General features: G+C 46.2%; 1 protein-coding gene across 1 annotated transcript; it reads left to right on the top strand.

The window, feature by feature from the left end:
• Nucleotides 1-1,329: 1,329 nt before the first annotated feature.
• LOC108110433 (protein arginine N-methyltransferase 8) lies at nt 1,330-2,678 on the top strand. The gene is given in 4 exon segments (XM_017219499.2): nt 1,330-1,533; nt 1,591-1,820; nt 1,959-2,271; nt 2,273-2,678. Coding segments are annotated over 4 exon segments (1,071 nt in total). The 3' UTR covers nt 2,597-2,678.
• The last annotated feature ends 17,158 nt before the right edge of the window (nt 2,679-19,836 follow it).

Below are 19,836 nucleotides of genomic sequence, written 5' to 3'. Positions count from 1 at the left end.
GTGCTTGTGTTTGTGTTTGTGTTTGTATTTGTCGCTGTGTGTGTCCTCTGTGTGTGTGTGTCTGTGATCCACCCACCAGCCCATCACCCTTTCTGTCCTGCCTTTTGGCTTACGGCGGGCATACAAATAAAAAATTATCGCCCAAGTCCAGGACGAGCCAGTCCTGCGTTGCCATTATATTTTATTTTTACAATTTTTCGTCACTTTTGATGCCGACCAGAGGCTGGCTTGCTCTCTGTATTTGCCAGCTGCCATATTCCTCGCCCGATTTAGGCTCCGCAAGAGACCCGAACACTAAGAAGAAAATATGTGTTTCTCCCAAATTGATTCTGCTCGGCTTATTCTTAACGCATAAAGAATTATATTCATTTTTGCTTCTGTGCATTCTCATTCCCGGACCATCCTGCCTCATCATTGTCTTTTGACGCTGCGAGCGTTTATCGTCCGTCTGCCGGTATGTGTGTGTGTGGGGTGTGGGTGTGCACAGTATAGAATCCCCGTCTTCCTGTTCGAGCTCTGGATGCTTCCTGCTTACTTCTCTTATGTGTATTTTTTACCGACGCTGATTTTTATTCCTCGGCAGGATGTGATATTTCATTCAGGGCCGCTAACAGAGCAGCTAAATGCTCCCCCTGTCCCCTGGATGCGAAGCAGATAATAATTTCTCATCTTTATGATGTTTTCACGCTCTGCTGTGCCCTGCTTAAGTCAAGAATCCAGAATACAGAATCCAGAATCCAGCAATTGTTGCTGCTGAAGGCGATACATACCAAAATGCGGGGACGGCGAGAGGAAGGGCATCCTTCGCTTTTCACTTTCTCGGTCCCATTCGCATTCGCATTCCCATTCCCGCAATCGAATTGGGAATGTCCGGAAGCAGTGTGGCCATAATTGCGAGACCGACTAGACGAAGACATTGTTTTCTGGGGTGTCCAGGGGATGGGACGGATGACGAAAGGCGAAGACGCCGTCTTCAGCGGAGTGAATGATATCCCTCGTCCGGTGGCTTCCTCTTCCAAACTTGTTTGCTTGTCCAGCTCATCATGGTCCTTTGTCCCGGAGTAGTAGGTCAGCGGAGCTGCCTGGATGTAATAATGAAATTAATGTCTGCATAACGCTGATTTATGTACGCTAATGAGCTTTTTAATTAGTTAATGCACGTGCGGGGTACGGTGGGCGGTAATTTAAAGAATTAATTATGAAAAACTAGCCAGCAAAATAAGAAATTTTTCCAGGGTCAGGCCAAATCTTAGGCATCCATATACCTGTGAGATTTATGTTGAAAGTATTTTGTAAATTTTGTAAAGTTCCGAAGTTGCTTATGAAAAAATGTTGGGGACTGGAGAAGGGTATGCCAGTGCGGATCGTAATCTGGACTTGGCTCTTAAGCGCAACAAGGATCGCCGCGAGCAGGAGTCCGTTTATTTCAGCCTTTATGGCCGCATTGAGGTGCATGAATGGCTGCTGAAGGACACTGTCCGAATGAAGGCATATCGCGAGGCCATCCTCCTCAACGAGTTCTTCAAGCACAAGGTGGGTAGAGTAGTGTCCAAAACAAAGAGCTCCTCTTAGAGATCCTTGACCCCAAAGACTGTGTTGGACGTGGGCTGCGGCATGGGTGTCCTTTCGATGTTTGCAGCCAAGGCGGGATCTAAGAAGGTCTTTGCCGTGGATGCGGCCACCATTACGGACCTCGCCCATCGGATAGTGCAGGACAATGGGTACGGAAGTGTTATATCTGTGATTCACGGAAAAGTGGAGGACATTGAGCTGCCTTCCGACATCGATAAGGTGGACATCATTGTGTGCGACTGGATGGGGCAAGTAAATATAAACTAAGAAGTAAATTGTAAAAAAATCATTTAGTTTACTTTCTTCTCTATTTTACTTCCTAATTTATACTTCTCAGAGCTATATTCCCCAGCGATAACCTTTAACCCAAATCCGTTTTGCCACAGCCACTGCCTGTTTGCGGAGAATATGCTGGACTCGCTAATATTTGCGCGGGACAAGTGGCTGTCCGCCGGAGGGCACATCTTTCCGGACACGGCCCAGCTTTATCTGGCGGCCATCAAGGGGCTGGACCAGGATCTTGGCTTCTGGCACGATGTGCACGGCTTCGACCTGTCGGCCATCCGCCGCAAATGTGAATCGAAGGCGGTGGTGGAGCACGTGACCGCCGGCCAGGTGATGAGCAAGGTGTGCCTGGTCAAATCGCTGGATCTTTATACCGCGTGCCGCCAATCCGCCAACTTTCGATTCTTCTACGAGCTTGAAGGTCACCCGAAATGGTTGGGTTCATGCCCTGGTGGCCTACTTCGATGTGGGCTTCAGCAAGAGTCCGCATAGGATTAGCTTTAGCACGTCGCCCAGTGCTCCCTGGACACACTGGAACCAGACTGTGTTCTACCTGGAGACCCCACTGCCAGTGAAGTCGGGCGAGGTCATCAAGGGCGTGTTCGCCATGAAACCCAGCGAGCACAGCATCTTCGACCTGGAGTTCGACATCTACTTGGACTTCGAGGGCAGGGAGAAGTATGTGACCATCCAGCAATCCTTCGTCCTCTCCAACTCCTTCACACTGTGCGGCCTCTAGAGGAGAGCTCCTCGGCAGGGAGAACGCCACACAAAATATCATCGGATCACAATAAAAAGAACGACCAGTAAAATAAAGCAAAAGCGAGCCACACTGCCTGTTTGCAATATTTATATAATTTCATTGTTGTGAAGGCATACATAAAAACATCTCTATGCCAGCATTCAGTCGCAAACATGTGGAAGAGACTCGGCAAAGGGCTGCGGCATCAGCAACTTGTTCATACCCTAAACTTAAGAAATATCCCTTGTCAATGTAAAGGATTTACTTGGGAAATAGTTGAAATAAAAGAAATATCAAAAATAGTAAATGAAATCAGCTATAAAGGTGCCTAGAAGTATGCTGACCTTAAAAGGGCATTGCAAGGCTGGAAAGACCCGGCCAGTTAGGTTGTTTTCCAGGCACACCTAGTGCACACAGCTCGGTAAATGGTGTAAATAAGTGCAGCGCCAGCATTTAATTATTTAAAACAATTTTGCGATGTGTGTGCAGCTTTGTGTGCGCAATGTGGGCGAATCTAGTGCGCATTGCTTTTAATTTATGCGCCATGTTTTATTTTCATATTTTTTGTGCTGGCTGCCATTTTTCATTTTTTCACCGCTGCTTATTTATGCCGGTCAGTTGGAGCCATAAACTAGCGCATTAAGCGAATGCATAATATTGTTTGCCATAGCAGTTGACAAAATATCTCAGTTAAATATTTGTAAGAGTGTGTGCCGAGTGTCCTGCGGCGTGATGAGTGCTCTTTAAAACGAAAAATCATCGCCGCAGCGAAGATTCATTCTGGATCACTCCTCGCGGACTTTTCAATCAAATTATAAGCTGTTGGCTCTTCCTCCTGCTCCTGTTACTGCTCTCGCCATTGCTTTGGCCCAGTTCCCCAGTTCCCGCCACATTTCACTCGCAAATTGGCCCACAGAGAACCTCCGAACCGTTGACGGTTATGCAAATGTTAGGTAAATGCGCATAATAATAATTTCAAATAAATTTAATGTTCTCCGCACACTCACACACACTCGCTCGCTCTCGCTCATACACGGGCTGCAGGGCCTAAAGTTTGCTTAGCACAAGGTATCCATCCGTGTCTGTGTGCGTCCTCGTCCTCGTCCTTGTGTGTGCATGTGCGTGTGTGTTTGCAAATGGCGAACGAAACCGTTAGACATGCGGCGCCATCGCAAAAGCTTAAGCGTGTGCCAGTGTGTGTGTGAGTGGGAGCCACTGTGCATGTGGGTTTGTTTGCATAATGTGCAACATTTTATGTTTTTATTACAGCCCAACGCCAGACAGTGACTGCTAGGCGTGTCTAATGGCTCTGTGGATACACTGAGAGAAGCCAGGCTATGATTAAAATTGGATTATTGACAAGAAGGCTCTTTATCAGTAAATATTCTAGTAAGGACTTCTGAATTCTGAAGCGCAGTATTATATCAGTTTTAATTTACAGCTTAGTTTACTTAACTACCTTTTCCACAGTGCAAGAGCTTATGGTTTTTGCCTCTTCGCTTTTATTTTTTGCTCTACCCCTTTTGGCTTTTGCCTTTTACCTGGGCCGTGCAGAATGATGTGCGGACTATTTGCGCCATAAATATAATAGTTCTAATTTCGTACTAATGCATAGTAATCCGAAAGCTCAGGCCAGTCGGCTGGGGTCACCGAAAGGCAGGGTGCAAGTGTTGATTTATCGCGGTGGCCAAGAAAAACAAGCCAACTGCAGGCGGCCAAACAAATCACTGCTGAATGGATACAAAGGCAGACAAAGGCTTGTCAGGATGGCCAGGATGCGAGCGCGGACTTGGAAGGCTGGCGATGACAATTGGCAGCTCCAACGGAGTGCAGACTCCGCTCCGATAAAATAATAAACTGCAAAACTGGAGGACATGCAAAGCGGCTGGGTGAAATTTACGACCGCTGGCCGGAAGTGGAGGAACCGGAAGTGGCAGTGCATTGACCACACATCCTCCTCGCAGGACGCTCTCTTGGTTTTGCCAAAAATTTCTGGCGACATTGACGAACTCACACAGCTTTTGCAGTCCTGATTTAGTGGCATATAATGAGCTGCCCGGCATGGGTGGGGCATAAATCATGCAACATTAACAGCTGCTTGGCCACATCAAATCCGAGTTAAGTTTTCCGCGCCGCCGGGTGCAGCGGAGTGAAGACCGGAAGTCGATCCGTATCCGCATCCGCATCCTCATCCGGATCCGGAGCGCTTAGGTCCTGGGTGCTGGCGAAACAATGCTCGAGCATTGGGGCCATAAAACAAATCGCTTTGGAATTGCAGTTTAAATATTTCTGCACAATTTTTCACTGGCCCAGTCAAAGTGGCAGTAGAAGTAGTATAGCACCCACCGTCCACCACCCACTCCACCCTCACAAACCCACATGTTGTGCAGTCCTTGCATTATTTAACTTTTGCCAGCACAGGGAGAAGGATGATGCTGAAATAATTTTCAGTTTGCAAACCGAAAATTTATGACTTTGGCAGTTGATTTCTTAGCCGTTTGAGTGATTGCACAGGGAACTGAGGGACCGAGTCCTTGGAGTCCTGGTCGACTGGCCACAAGCTAACCACTGCCTCCACACCCCAGTGCCCACACTCTGTATCTGTGTACTCTGTAATATCTTCGCTTTGTGCAGACGCATTCGGCAGGAAAATTGCTTCCTCTGGCTCTCGATGGCTCTGGATCTGAATCAGAATCTGAATCTGGATATGTGTCCTGAATGTGTGACCCCTGACCTGGCCCAGCAGGTCCTTTTGCTTCTGCCCTAGCACACCAAACACTTCCGACCACTCTGCTGATTTCGATTTGCTTTGCACTTCTCCTGCCAATGTGTGCGAAATTAATTATACGAATTGCCATTTAAAGTAACTCGAGTGTTGAAAACTAATTAATTTGTTGGCTCGGGTACACAAAGTCTCAGAGTTAGGGAAACTGTTTGCAAGATTACAGCCTGCTCAGTCTCCTCTAAAGTAGATACATCCTAACCTTTCCGAGTCGAACTTCCCCATTGAAGACAACTTTTTCTGCTTTGAAGCCAGTAAAGGTTTTCAGCGTGGCTGAATCATTTGCAGGAAATGCCTTAATAGATGACAAAGAAAACTTTTACTCCCTTTTGAAGTCGCCTCCAGAGGAGAAATGGAGGCCCATCTTCACATGCTGCCACAAACAATATATGCATGAGGCAGCCATGGCATTTAACGAGTTTCCCTTTGGTCCTAACCCGGGATTCGTTGTGTGCTCCTGTGTCGCTCGTAAATGCTCCGCAGAAGCCTTTGAATTGAACAATTTAAGGTCCTGCTCTGTCTCGGGTGTGTGTGTGTGCGCCTGTTATGCGGTGGCCATTATAGCTGCCGCAGTGGCTTTCGAATGGAAAATGTCCTTTGTTGGTATTTTTTAGCGCTCCGGGTTATGAAAACTAAAACATGCATACATACTATACTACGCCACACTGTATGGCATACTGTAGGACATGGAGCGAGAGAGGCCAGGCAGCACTTTGCGGTAAACTACACACTTGGCACTTGACACCTGCAAAGGCAGCGTAGACAGTAGACACGACACGCATACGCCACGTTGTCCCCAAATTGCCCTAAAAGCGTAAAACAGCTAAAAACATCTAGTAGCGACAGCTACCAGCGCCCAGGAAGTCTCAGATGCGTCTGCCCAGGCCCCTCTTGGACCCATTTTTCCATTTTCCGAGCCGTGGCCCATTGTTTATTAGCACTGCTGGCTTTTCCCCAACCAGCCAGCCAAAGGCACAAAGCAAACAATTTCAGTGTGTTGTTTGTGGGCCGCTTTCATTGTGTCGCTGCCGTAGGCACACGGAAAAAAATGAAATCTTAATATGGTTATTAAAGGTTCCGTAAGCTTTATCAAATTGCAATATCTTAACTTGAAGAAGACAAAAATCAATATGGTTATCATTCCTGTTTGCCGGAGCTACCATGTATGAGAAATATCAAAGAAAATTTATAAAGCTATTCATTCTGTAAACATAAAACTTTTCTATCTGTGCACTTCTGCCGTGCTCCGAGCTCCATTCTGCATGCGGCTGTTGTCGCCTTTAGGTCACCGTGTCAGCTCCACTGCAGCACCGGAGAACAGAGCCCAGAGCTCGGAGGCCTGGTCTTCTGGCCAAGCGGACGGCCTTAACCCGGCTATCCCACTCCCAGATCCCAGATCCCTGGCCTGGCCTGACCTGACCCAGCAATCTGCAGCGCGATTCCAACTTAGGCCGGGGCTCGTTCGTGTGCCTCGGATACTTTTTATTATGCTGCTGCAACTGCTGCGGATTTTGGTGCAACGAAAACGGGCAATTAAGGGAGCTGACAATTAATGTTGGGGTGCCTTTTGTCCTGCCTCTTCGCATACAGCATTTCATATCGAAGTGGGCTACAAAGTTAAAGTTCTCTGAATGAAAAGTAAAACTGGTTTGAAATGCCACAGTTATTACTTACCTAAGCACTGTTAGCTGGAAAATATCTGATACGATCTCCTGAATTCATTAAGATTTAACTCAACTAACAAGGTGCAAGCATGTGTTTTTCTAATTGCCCAACATCCTGACTTAATATACTTGGTTGGGAAACAAAAGCACTGGAGTGTGTCGGAAATGGCTTTCCACTTTTAATTGAAGTGAGGAACTCAGTTGGTCCTTGCTCGGTACACCGTCTCCGATATGCAAACAATGTATTCATAACGAGCGTCCAAGCACAACAGGTCAACGTAAATAGTTAAGGTAAACATGCCAGAAGGAGTCATAGAGGAAAGGAAAAAACTAAAATCAATATGCCGAGCTGGCAGCAATGATGCAGCTCTAACTGTGGGGGGTAAAACCTTGTACCCCATACCCTATGCCCCAAACCACTTGCCATATACCTCCCTCTTACCATTTGTGGCATCTGGCAGTCCGATGTGCCTTTGTGGATTTTTTCCCCGATACTGCCCGGTGGATACTTTCTTGCGGTGCGCCGTTAACTGATATGTCCATTGACATCCGGGATGACTTGGACCCTTTGCCATTCACTTGACTCGGGAGGCCATAACTGAATCGCATCGTCAGTAGCTGCCCCAGTCATCTCTTCTCCCAGATTCTTGGGCACTCGTAAAAAATGTGGGTCTCCTTTAACCATTCTCCAAAATATATCGAATTTATCAGGAAAATAAAAATGGAAAATGGTTCTGCATTTTAAAGAAAAAACTTGATATTAAATTACAAATATTTCTGAAGCAAGAAATCATTTTCCTAAATCCAAAGTCTCACGAATATTTTCAAAGTGTGGGTGGCCTTAAGTCCGTCTGCGTTATTGCCTTTGAGGAAAGCTGACAGTTCTTTAAGCTGCTTGACGGTGCGGTTTTCCAGGCAGTGCTACAATCGCATTAATGGCCAGGAAATCCATTGAGTTTATGGAATATTTCTGCGAACATCTCGGCCAGTCACTTTGGTCCTTTGACTTGCGGGCCGGTCGAAGAAGTGGTCAAAGCGTGAGAACTCACGGCTCTAATCCTGAATCGCACAGGGCTGGCCCCTTTGCATGATGTCCTTTCGGTTGTTTGACAATTTATGTTATTAGGACATATCAATACGGGGCCCGTAGTCAAAGGATGTTTTTGCGGTTGCTGTGGTCCCCACTTCATAGCTGCGCACTCGTAATTTAATGAGTGGTTGAGTTTAATCCACTTACATGCTTTATTGTGGTCGTTCCTACATGCCCAAAGAGAATAGATGAATGGATGAATGGAAGGAAGGACGGATGGCTGTCTGGAATCCCCACCCCGACTGTCTGGATGCAATTGATTGCGTTGCGGTTCGCAAATCTAAAAACAAATGCTGTCACTACATTTGATCTTTTTGTGCAGGTTCATCGGTTGGGCATTAGAGCAGAATTATGCATTTGATTTGTGTAATTTTGTGGTAAATATATTTCTACAACTATGCCAAAAGCGGTCAATTTGCGTAGCTGTTGGAGATAATGAACTGCCGATGCTTGCGCTAAATTGGAACTGCCATTCCGTCAGAAGGCCGCAGGCAGGCAATAAGAGCAGCGAAAATTGGAAAATACAAGGCTCCAGTATTTTGACAAAGACACAAAACCTGCGGCCACGAAAGGGAGCATCTGGCGGAGGAGAACCACTTAAGAGCCATCGTCGAGGACGCCGCTGCCGCCGCCGAAGCCAAAAGCCGCAGGAAAATTAATTAAACTTTGCTTTGGCTGGTGGCGCCGCGTACGAAATTACCCATAGGCTGCCACATCAACCATTTCACTCTGCCACACTCCCCTCCACTACGTACTTCAGAAGTCGAGCAACCGAAATGCATTTAGCGCCTGGAACTATGAAATGCAACACCCGCAACGAGCAGATACACGGCTAGCAATATTGGCATAAATTTTACATTGTTCTTATATATTTGGAGAGTTTGCGGAAAAATATAAAGCATCTCTTATCATCTGTTACGAGTATCGGCTAAAAATAATATAGCACTTTCATAGGGTAAAGTAGTGAGTTCTATACGTTTCTTTCTCTGTAGCCAGCTAGGAGCGTTAATGAAGTTACGTGGCAGCGTTGCAGGGGACCGGCACCTTGAGGAACGGGACCTGGAGCGACAAGCACTTAGCAGCGAAGGTTCGGGTGAAATACGAAACTATTTGGGCTCATCGAAGCTCATTTCTGGTTAGCCGTGGAAGGCGGCAGATAGCGGGAATATGTATATTTGGCAGCAAATTAAGCATTTCCAAGTGTGCTGCTCGGTGTGGCAAGGTGAACGATGTGGTGCGCTCGGCACTTCACATTAATCCACATTTTGGAAGGAGGAGCAAAAGGACTCTTTTCGTGGCTATAGCTGGAAAGTTTTGGAAAGCTCTATCTGCTAAAGTTTACGATGTGGGCTAGAGCTCACTGGAAAAAATAATAAACAGAAAGTCAATTAATTCCAAGAAAACCATTCTATTTGTTGAACGAAATTGATTATAAAATTGTGTTGTTTTAAATCAACAAATTTGTTTCTAACTGGTAAAGGCAGAAGACCGCATTTAAGATTATCTTATAAATGTAAACTCTATTTTCCTCTTTTTGTTAATTTAGTGGGAGGCAACTTTGAGTGTATAATTTTTGTTTTCTCTTTATTTGTGCAGATAGGTCTGCGCTGCTGCATCTCCCAGATAGACTCTAACATTGTGTTCGAGCCATTGTAGGGAGAGTTTCCCCGGCGAATCAGTCACGTCTCACAGCAAATTTCGCTTTTCGCGGCGCTGCCGAAGTTTAGCTATTAAAAAATCACGACTTACGGCTGCCAGACATTCTGCCATCCGCTCCGCCCGTCCCATTCATAATCCGCTTAAGTGTTGCAGGCCCGGCGGTTGTGAGGTTCTCGCCTATGTTAATTGAGCAAACATCAAAAGATGCCCAAGTTTTGCTGGCGGCCCCAAAATTGAGATTCATGCCGACAGTGGGCTGGAATTTGCATAACTTCGTTAGGCGTTCCGAGGCCCCCAGCTGATTTGGAGGCTCGCTGAAACTTATGAATGTTTCAGTGCAATACAAAGTCTTGTTTTACCCCGGATGCCTACATGCATACGTATTTATATGCCCCTTGCCCGCACTTGCAAGTGTTTGCACTATCGAGCCAATAACTCATGTGTACGCTGACGGCAAGCCGAGGATTTCCAAGGAGGAGCAGCGATCCCAGACCCGGAAACAGACCCAGACTCGCTCACTGGGAGAAAGCCGCACATTGAAGTGACAGCAGCGCTTTCATGGCCCCAATATGGCAAAGTGCAAAAAAACTAACGCGCCAGCAGTAAAGGAAATCGTTGGCATTAATCTCTCAATAAATCAATCGCCTGGGAATGGGGCCAAAATGACATTTGTGGGCGGTGGGGACCAGCTTTTCTGAACAGCTGAGCATGAAGGGGAGTCAGTGGTTACCGAGAGCAGTGTCCTTTTAACCACCCCTATATATTAGGATAATTATTGCTTATTTTTGAAAATGCCAATAAACATTAGACACGGAACACTTATCGCAGAAGGACATTTTCTTGTCTATTATTATTGGTCTTTGGAATCAAGAAAATAATAGACCTAAAAACATAAAAAACAGTTATTTTTAGAATCTTAAGGAATTCTTAAAATAAATCCAGCAAAAACTTACATTAAAGGTCAAAAGTAACCTTCCCCTTAAATTAAAGTTGGAATGAAAGAGACAGAGTAAAGCAGCCAGAAAAGGTATTTTTTCAGCTGAAACCACCTGAAATGTTAACCGCAAAAAGGTTAATAAATACATACTTCATTGAAAATCCCCAAGCAAATATTTTGTGCTCCTTTTTTCCATGGCAACGATTTTCCTTCTTTTTCCTTTCGCCGCAGTGCTCGTGCGGAGCGCTCAGAAGTATGCAATGCTTATTTTCATTTTTGATTATTCCGCCGCTGATTGCGCGAACGTCGCACTTGCCATTCGTCTTTGTCAGCAGCTGGGGAAAAAAGGATGTGCAGAGGATGGAGGTGGACTCCTGTCAGCAGTTGCTATCTGTGGAAAGAGGAAGAGCCCCCGTGATGCTAACAAATTGCAAGGCGTGGCAGGTGGGGCCCTCGAAAACATATTGATCACAAAAGCCCGTGTCATAACGACAGCAACACTAGAGCGGCGAGGGAATGCGGCCAGGTGCTGATTGCATTCGCATGCCAAAATCGAATAGTCGCCGCCGCAGCAGCAGCAGCAGCAGCTTCGTTATGCTCCAGATATGCTCCAGATTCACTGGGCTGGTGACCCCGACCCGAGTTCATTTGTCACTGCAGCAGCGCAGTAGTAGCAGCAGCAGCAGCAGTTGCAGTTGCAGTTGGCCTGGGAATCTTCAGACTCAGAATTACTTTCGCCCTGCGCCAGCGAGCCAACTTTCACAGCTCAACACTTTTTGCCAATGAAAGCCAAAGGGGAGAAAGCACAGCAGAATGTTTGCGGCCCAGATAAGCCAAGCGGGCAAAAAAAATGGCAACTTTAATTCAATTCCGGGCGCTGCTTTCTGGGCTTCAATGCCCAGGCATAGGCGAATAAAAATGCCTTTGTGCAAGTTTCCAATTGTGTTAGAGTGCGTTGGTGTTGCTGCTGCCTGGCTGTCTTCCTGCCCCACTTCCCTTTCATTTTTTCGGTTGCCACAATTTGATACAAATAATTCTATTATGGAGTCCGAGCGTAAACCCACACGTATCTGCCGAGGAAAAGCCAAGACAGACACCAGAAGCGCAGAACTTAACGAAATTGAAATGGAAAATAAAAGGAGGAGAGAGCAGGAAACTAAGCAAGGAATTTCGATTTCAAAAATACCCTCTCTGGCAAAAATAGTTTTTGTTTTGGTACCACAAATAAGAAGTGTTTAAAGCTGAGAAACTTACTGCTTACATCACCAATGTGAGCCTGAGGAAACTTATAAGTACGCCTCAAGGGACGTTTACTTTAAACTCTGATTTGGAATGTCTTATGGAACCCATGGCAGGGCATCAACGAGAGGAAATCAAGCAATGAAATCAGCAAAGTTGCAGACAGTCAGCTGGGTTAGAATAGCAACAAAGTAGCGCCAGCAACCAAACAATCAAACGAAATCATAAAGCAGGCGAGTGGGAGGACGAAGGACCGTGGAACACCAAACTGGACAAGTGTGGATGGCACAAATATCGAACGGCGGACAATGGGAAGCTGGCGTAGCCATGGAGTCGGGAAATCGCCAGCCAACACTCGGTCCACTCGGAGTTCCTTAAAGGACCTCCGGCCGCTGTTGTGTTGAATAATCAAAGGATCACTGGGCGTCCTTCGATGGCACGATTTACGATTGGAGCCGTAGTCCCTCGCACATTTATCAAAAACACTTTCACTTGGCGCAAATTCGCACATTTATCTTATGCAAGCCAGAAGAAACAGCGAAAGAGAACCAATTCTATTACAGCTGCTGGCATGGATTTGGAATTCTATGGCCATGGCACACAAAGTGTCCACGGACACGGCAGCCGGACTCCGTTGGCCCAGCGAATGTGGGCAGTTTGCCACTTGCACCCGTGACACAGGGCTCACAGGATACACAGGGTACTCGGCCACCCCCCGAATATACTATTTCATTTGCATTTCGTATAAGTCACATGGCTACGTGACCCACATGCACAACACTCCCGGCTCGGTTCGAGTTTTTGCCAATAACAGAGTACAAACGAGTTCAGACGAAGGATGAGAGGCCTTGGGTGGCCATGGTGGGCCACGGTGGGATGGTAGTCTTGGTAGTCTGGGGTCTTGGGCACGAGGGCTATTGTGCAAAGACAAGCACAAATTTGTATAAATTTTCAATAAATTACATCAAATCAAGCTGCAAGCACTTGAAAACTACCAGACACGTGTTACTGGGAGGGCCACTGTCGAGGAAGAAGGCGACTCTGTGTGCGGAACGAGATTAGACTTACTTACTCGGAACCTTTCACCCTGAGAGAAAAAGTTTCGGCTTCGAAATCCATTAATAATCGCTGAAGGGCTCTTGCAAATTTTTAAATATTCTATTAACAAATAAAAAACGTAAGATTCATCGTGAATTAATAGAAAGCAGCTTACATCAGATCCACCCTTCAAGGACTTCTCTTAGGCTAGTCAAATCCGCAATCAGTTAAAATGAACTTTGAACTTTGTGTAGTTTCAAAAGCAGAAGGAAGAACATCCTGCACGATTTTTCGGCGTGCACACCCTCCCCCCGGACTCACGCCCACCCACTCAGAAGGGAGTGGAGTGTATTAAAAATGTGCCAATGTGCACGGAGCGAAGCACTTTGGTTGCAAATTTGTTTGCTGGGCCTTGGCAAGGGCAAAATTCAGAGAACGTTATGCATATGAGCTGCCTGACGGGGATGGAGGAGAATGGAGGAGGGCGAAATGGCAGAAAGGGTTGCTTTTGGCCGTGTAAGAGGCATGCGGAATTGCCGGCTTAGGCCTGTCCAACTCGATCGACAGATAGTGCACGTATCCTGGTCCTGGCATTCGAGTCGCTATTGGTCCTTCGATTTGCAGTCCAGACCCAGTCAATGTATCTCAATTGCCATGTGGCGGAGGCTCTCATCTGGACTCGAAAGCCACGCCGTTTGACAAAGATTAATTCTAGTGTAGCACTCTCGAATGATGGCCTGCAGGAGGGGCCTCGCATCGTGGCGATACCCTCTCTGGCAGCCCTCTACTGAGGAGCTGACCCCTGACCTCTGACCCGCAGAAACACATCAGCTCCAGCCAACGACGCCACACAAAGCGTAACGACAAAAACATCATCAGCAGTCAGGAGAAAAGCGAGTCGAGTCGAAAAAAGGCGAAAAACGAGAGAAAAAAAACCAAGGGAAACCGCTCAGTATCTGTGTGTGAAATTTGGCACTGAAGCCGTGTTGCACTGGAAAAATTTAAATTAGACCGCCATAAAAGGAAATGTACGGGTCATGTTGTTCGAGAACTGGATATGGTGTCGGTAATGTTGATGTTGGAATTCGGAACATCGAAGCGGGCTCTCAAAGCAAGCCAAGGGCCTCGGAATGCGCTCTTTGATGTATGTTATCTAAGAAGATTTCGTTTTTTTGTGTTGCCTTCAAATGGAAAAGGTATACCTCCTCATTAGTATGTTCTGAACATGGCAATGCTAAATGAAAGAAACAGAAGAAAAGTTGGAATATCGAGGTAAGGGCTGTTTTCGGACTTGTGTATTTGATAATGTAAAATATTCCCATAAGAACCAAAGAGCTTTTCGCTTAGTGTCTCGTAGCTCCGTCCGGGTCCTGACAGCCATAACAATCTGCAGTTTTTTCCCGCTGATTCTTCGCACTGGCCTTCCGAAGAGGAGAGAGTGAATGGGAGGACCGTGTGCGGTCGACATCAGCGAAAGACAAACTCAAAACTTATTTACACTGAGCAGACATACGGACACGAGCACACACACACACACGCATGGAGGGCTTCTTCCATTTACAATGCATTTTGGCATGACCGCAGCATAAAAATTTGTAAAGAGCCCCTCGACGGGGCTCCCAAAACCTGAAGCCCCATCCCTCTGCCTCCAAAAAAACAAAACTCGGATAGCAGGCAAGCCTTTGGAATAGTTGGCCAGCAGGAGCTGCAGGAGCAGCGAAGCAGCAGAGGCAAATGCGCAAAAAATGCAAAGGGGAAATGAATAAAAGGCCGGAAGCAATATGCATTTCCGCTGCCAGAAAAATGTAAGCACTTTCCACTTGCCAGCAGGAGGACAGGAGGAAAGGACAAAGGACGCGGAGATGGAGAGCTTGGAAACAGTGTGAACTAGGAGCAGTGAAAAGTGCAACTGGAAAAACTCAACTGGCTGACTTGGCAGAAGCGGGAGAAGCCAGGAGCCCATTCTCCATGTTTATGAATGACTGTGTGTGCTGCTTTCCCTTTTGCTTTCTCCGCTTTTCCCTCCCTCGGCAAGGATTTTCCCGAGCGGAGCAGCCACTCTCTAATATACTAAACCGGTAAATATAACCAAAAAACTGTTTTAAATTTTGGAATCCTCTGCTGTAGCTGCAAGGAGCGACTGGCAATGTGTCAAGCATCCAAAAGGACGCCCAGACTGCCGGTCTACACGAAGAAACTTTGTTATTCGATATCTATTAGAAAGGTGTAACTAGGAAGGAAAATTAAGGCAAGTTACAGCTTTTGCAAAGAAGATCAAGAAGAGACTAAACTTTGCATAAATTATCTACACATCATAGGGATTTGTTCCATTTTTTCTTTCAGTGTAACAGAGCTCGAGCCATTTTTGGGTGGCTTTTAACTTTATTAAAATAGATGAAAGTGGGCAGAGCCGGCTGAGCTAGCTGGAGGAGCACTTTGCCGGAATTGTTAATACAAAAAGTGGGTGGTGGTTGGCGAGGTGGCGAGATGGAGACGGTGACGCCAGTGCAACAAAAGATTTACAGCGTCCACAATGGGAACGGTCGTTGTGTAGTGCAGTTGACACACAAATGAATCAATCGGAATTCGAGATTCGGCTGCCGAGATGCGGGTCAGGACGAGGAAGGAAACGCCCAAATTGAAAAGTTTCCAACGGCTCCCCAGGCAAAATCGTCTTTGGCCTGCTCCACTTTCAGCGTCTCGGAATTGAATTATTAATTCTGAAATAATGCTCAAATAAAAGTCGATAAGCCAAGAAGTGAAACGGCAGCTAAGCTACACGAAATGCCGCACACACACCGACCTGACGCGGCGAGGTCTCCTTTTCCTCCTTTCTCCGAGAGCAGGAAAAGTAGAAGGAGCTAAGCATCCTGGGCAAGGCGATACCTAAAAGCATGTCGATATTAGGCAAGATAAATTGAAAATGAATTGCGAAATGGGGATAGGGGATATGGGGAAGGGAACACGAGGAGTCAGTCGAAAATTGCCGCATAGAAATAAACATCAGCCAACATTTAACGCAGGATATAGACCACGGCAATGTCTATGGCTACGGTTACGTCTACGGTTACGGGTCCAAGTCGGAGTCGTAGTTGATGTCGACGGCATTAAGTCAGCGGCAGAAGGGCAGTGGCGATGGCATCGGGAGGATTGAATGAAGCGGAAACGGAAAGCAAGCTAATGAATGAAGCACAACGAACCAAATGAATGGCAGGGTCTCGAGTTCGAGTCTGGGTGTGGGTCACAGGACTACAGGACTACACGCTTCGCTGGATTCGGGGAAATGGCATGGCGATGGGACGGCTTGTTGCGGTTTGGCTGCTCCCATGAAACGACCTTCACAGCTTATACACAAATGAATATTTGTATTTTGGCAACGACACCAACAACGAGTCGAAGACAATGGCAATTTTCGCCTTAGCTCCTGAAAGAGCTACACTGCTGCCAAAAATGTTGGTTAATTTAATGGGTGTTATCTGAAAGCATATTTGGGATATTATATTGAACGTTTTTAGATATGCCTTGAAACTACATTTTCTCTAAGTGTTGAAAAGGAGGACATCAGGGGTTTGCAGATGCTAGGCCGGCACACAATTGCCACGTTTTCCGGCTTTGTGCGGGTTTGTTTTTGACTGGACCGAGCCATCAGCATCAGCATCACCATCTCCATCTCCATCGAGTATCCACCGTCGAGCATTGAGCATCGCCTACCCACGTCACACTTCAGATAAGAGCCTTTGCATATTAGCCCCGCTTTTGGGGCCGAAACCAGTTGCCAGTTGGATACCCGACAGGATATCTGGCAGGATATCGTTCATTAGAGCACTAGAAGTTGGCTGGCAGGCGAGGCAAATGAACTGTTACCGTCCCATCAGGACGCCAAATCATTTGTTTAACAACGCCCACAAATCACTCGCTGAGTAATCGCCGCGACAGTAATGGAAATGACTTCCATTCCATTCCAACCACGGCCAGCAAAGTTTCACATTTAACTTTGATTGTAAGTTTGTTGTGGTTGCCCCGAACCAAGCCCCTGCACCTCCTCCTCATTCTCCTCCTCTAGCTCTCCTAGAACAAATAACAGGCCCGGGGCAATTTTTTGATTTTTGGCTTCTGATTTTGTATGATTTTGGCCTTTGTGATGATGGGGGCCATGCAAATAAATTTCATCCAACTCCTCTACGTAGGCCCAATTAAATTTCAGCTGGGCTTGGGATAAAGGGAAAGTTTCCGGCACAACTTTTGTGTAATGAAAACAAATTATGCTTAATAGAAAGTTGCTGGATTGGAAATGGTTTTAGGCTTAGCCCACAATGAGGGATTGTTGGGCTCTGTGAGGGAAAACTCTGAAGAGGGGATTAGCGAGGTTCCCAGCTCGTTAAATTCAAAAGAGTACCTCTTTCGATCATATGTTCGAGTTAGATGCTTAAATTAAAGGAAATTGGCCAAAGGAGGATGCCTTTAATTCCGCCGCCGACGACTTCCTTCTGGAATCTTAAGAAAATTGCAATTTGCCTGCTTCCCTATCGGATCGGAGGAGGGACATTCGCCTTTATTGACTCCATATTTCTTTATTTTGCGACTGCGTTGCACTTTACGGCTGCCGGCGGGCAGAACGGACGGGTTTTATACGATTTTCTTGTCATTCGGCCTGGTTTATGTCCTCCTCGCATGCAGCATGCGAGTGTTTCCCGGCCGTACGTGTGTTTGCTTTATGGGGGAAACACAATCATGCATATTTCCCAGGCCTCCAATGTACATATTTTGGTCGAGTTTACGCACTTTATTAACATATACTCAGCCCAAAGGACGATTTCGAGTCGTCGTCGTCGTGCCAAGGATGGCACATAAAAAATGAATCTGCTGGTCGTGCGTCGTCATCCGAGGCTGGCTGCCTGGAATTTAATATAAAAGGCACAATGATAATATTATAAAATGCTTAAACAGAATATTGAAATGAGCTCAAGGAAACGATTCACTTTATTGCGAATTTTCCAGCTTACGAGAGGGTTCGCAGATGATGTCCCATTCAATCATCATCGCCTTCCGACTCTGGCTGTCTGTTTGTCTGTACAATTGACTCATGAAGGTCAGCCCGAGCACAGGTCCTGACTTAGAGACAATGAACCCTACTCAAGTTCCCTGACATGCAGATCCATCTCGTCGGACTAAGAGGCTTTAAGAGATTCGAAATGCTTCTCTCATGTCTCCATGCATTCAGCTGGACTTTAATTAACTGCATGCGCCATAAAGAGGAGGAAATAAATTTTGCAGTTTAATTAAAATTTCACAGCAAAGACCAAGAGGAAGTCTGGACATCTGGCCTGTTGTTTGTCGCTGATCAAATGCACAAAGCAAACAAACACTGTGGTAAACAAGCAACAGCCGTGGAGGAACAGCTCGATGAGTGGGCGATGGTGGCGATGGCATCGATGATATTTCTGCTGAACAGCAGAACGGGGGGCCAAACCCAACTGGAGCGTTTGCCACGCAAAGTGTCAATAACAATTTACACTTGAGACGATATCTCAATATTGTTGCACGCCAGCAACGAGACAACAAAAGCAATCATGCGGATGGTGGATTTCGAGAGCAACAGGACAACGGGCTACAATGCCACTGACGGATGCGACGGGGGTCACTAGTTTGTTTACCTAGGCGGCAACACGGAGGAACACCCCCAAGTGACCAGGACAACCGCCATCTGTCGCCGCCAGTCAGCCCCTTGTCCGTTTTCCAGATCTCATTCTCAAGAAAGGCCTGAAAATCAAGGTAAACAAACCGAGCAACAGAAGCAACTGGAACATGACATCAGGCAACAAACAGCAGAGATTAGCAGCTGTCTGACCAAGTCCATCTAGCATCGGGTATAAGAAATCGCCTTAGAAAATGGCTACAACATTTAACTTTCTCTAAACTAAAATGGAATGGTTTCCTGGTTATTCCTTAAATAAAGTTCTTTATTTCAACTGCAATGATTTTACTCGCTGAAACACAACAACAGATAGGTTTCCGCGGAGAAGTCAACTTTTGAGGAAAGTTAAACACGACTCCAAAGACACTGCAGCAAGATTTCAGCTCTCAAGGGTCGGAGCACGCCCCATATAAAGGACTCTAGCAAATAGCGCGTTTCACTCGGGGATAAGGATGATTGGGGATTGTAAGTCCCGCTCAATGAGCTGGGCAAACACGATTTCTTCTCAGCATTCCTGCTAAGCTGTAAGTGGACACACATTTGTCCAAAATAAACACGCCTTGAGTGGGGGGAATAGCGCGTCTCTGGGAGATTGAGCCATCTATTTGGTCATCCGACACAAGATGGATTCCCGGGCCAAAAGGCACGGGCACTCCAGCGCCAAATGGAGCAGCCTCTCGAGGATCCCTTTCCGTCCAGCTCCTTGGGTATTTATGCCAATTAGCTCTTGTAAATGCTAATTAAGAGCCGGAGCAAGAGTCACAGTCGCAGCGCGGAGGACAGCTGATAAATTAGCCATGAATATTCAGCGGCCACGCGCAGCGTTATTTTCCGCAAAATTAAATTATACATTTTTAAGTTGGCAGCCCAGCCCAGAAGGAACGAACTGCCTCTTCTGGATTTGATGTCTACACGTGAGAAAAATCAGTATCCCCAAAAGTAAATAGTTTCTTCTGTAGAATTATTCGATATAAGAGATTTTTATATCATCCCTGGACAGGTGTAGTAGGTGTTGAAAGATTTAACTTAATACCATTAAGTGAGCAGTAATCCTTATTATTTAGATGGACTTTTTCAGCAAGTGTAAGCAGAACGCCATCATAATTATCCACTCGAATATTTACCCTGTCGTC

The sequence above is a fragment of the Drosophila eugracilis genome, unplaced genomic scaffold, assembly GCF_018153835.1.
Source record: "Drosophila eugracilis isolate 14026-0451.02 unplaced genomic scaffold, ASM1815383v1 contig_2152, whole genome shotgun sequence".
In the NCBI taxonomy this organism is placed as follows: domain Eukaryota; kingdom Metazoa; phylum Arthropoda; class Insecta; order Diptera; family Drosophilidae; genus Drosophila; species Drosophila eugracilis.
The sequence above is the reverse complement of the archived record's forward strand: the minus strand, read 5'-3'. Positions and strand labels throughout refer to the sequence as shown.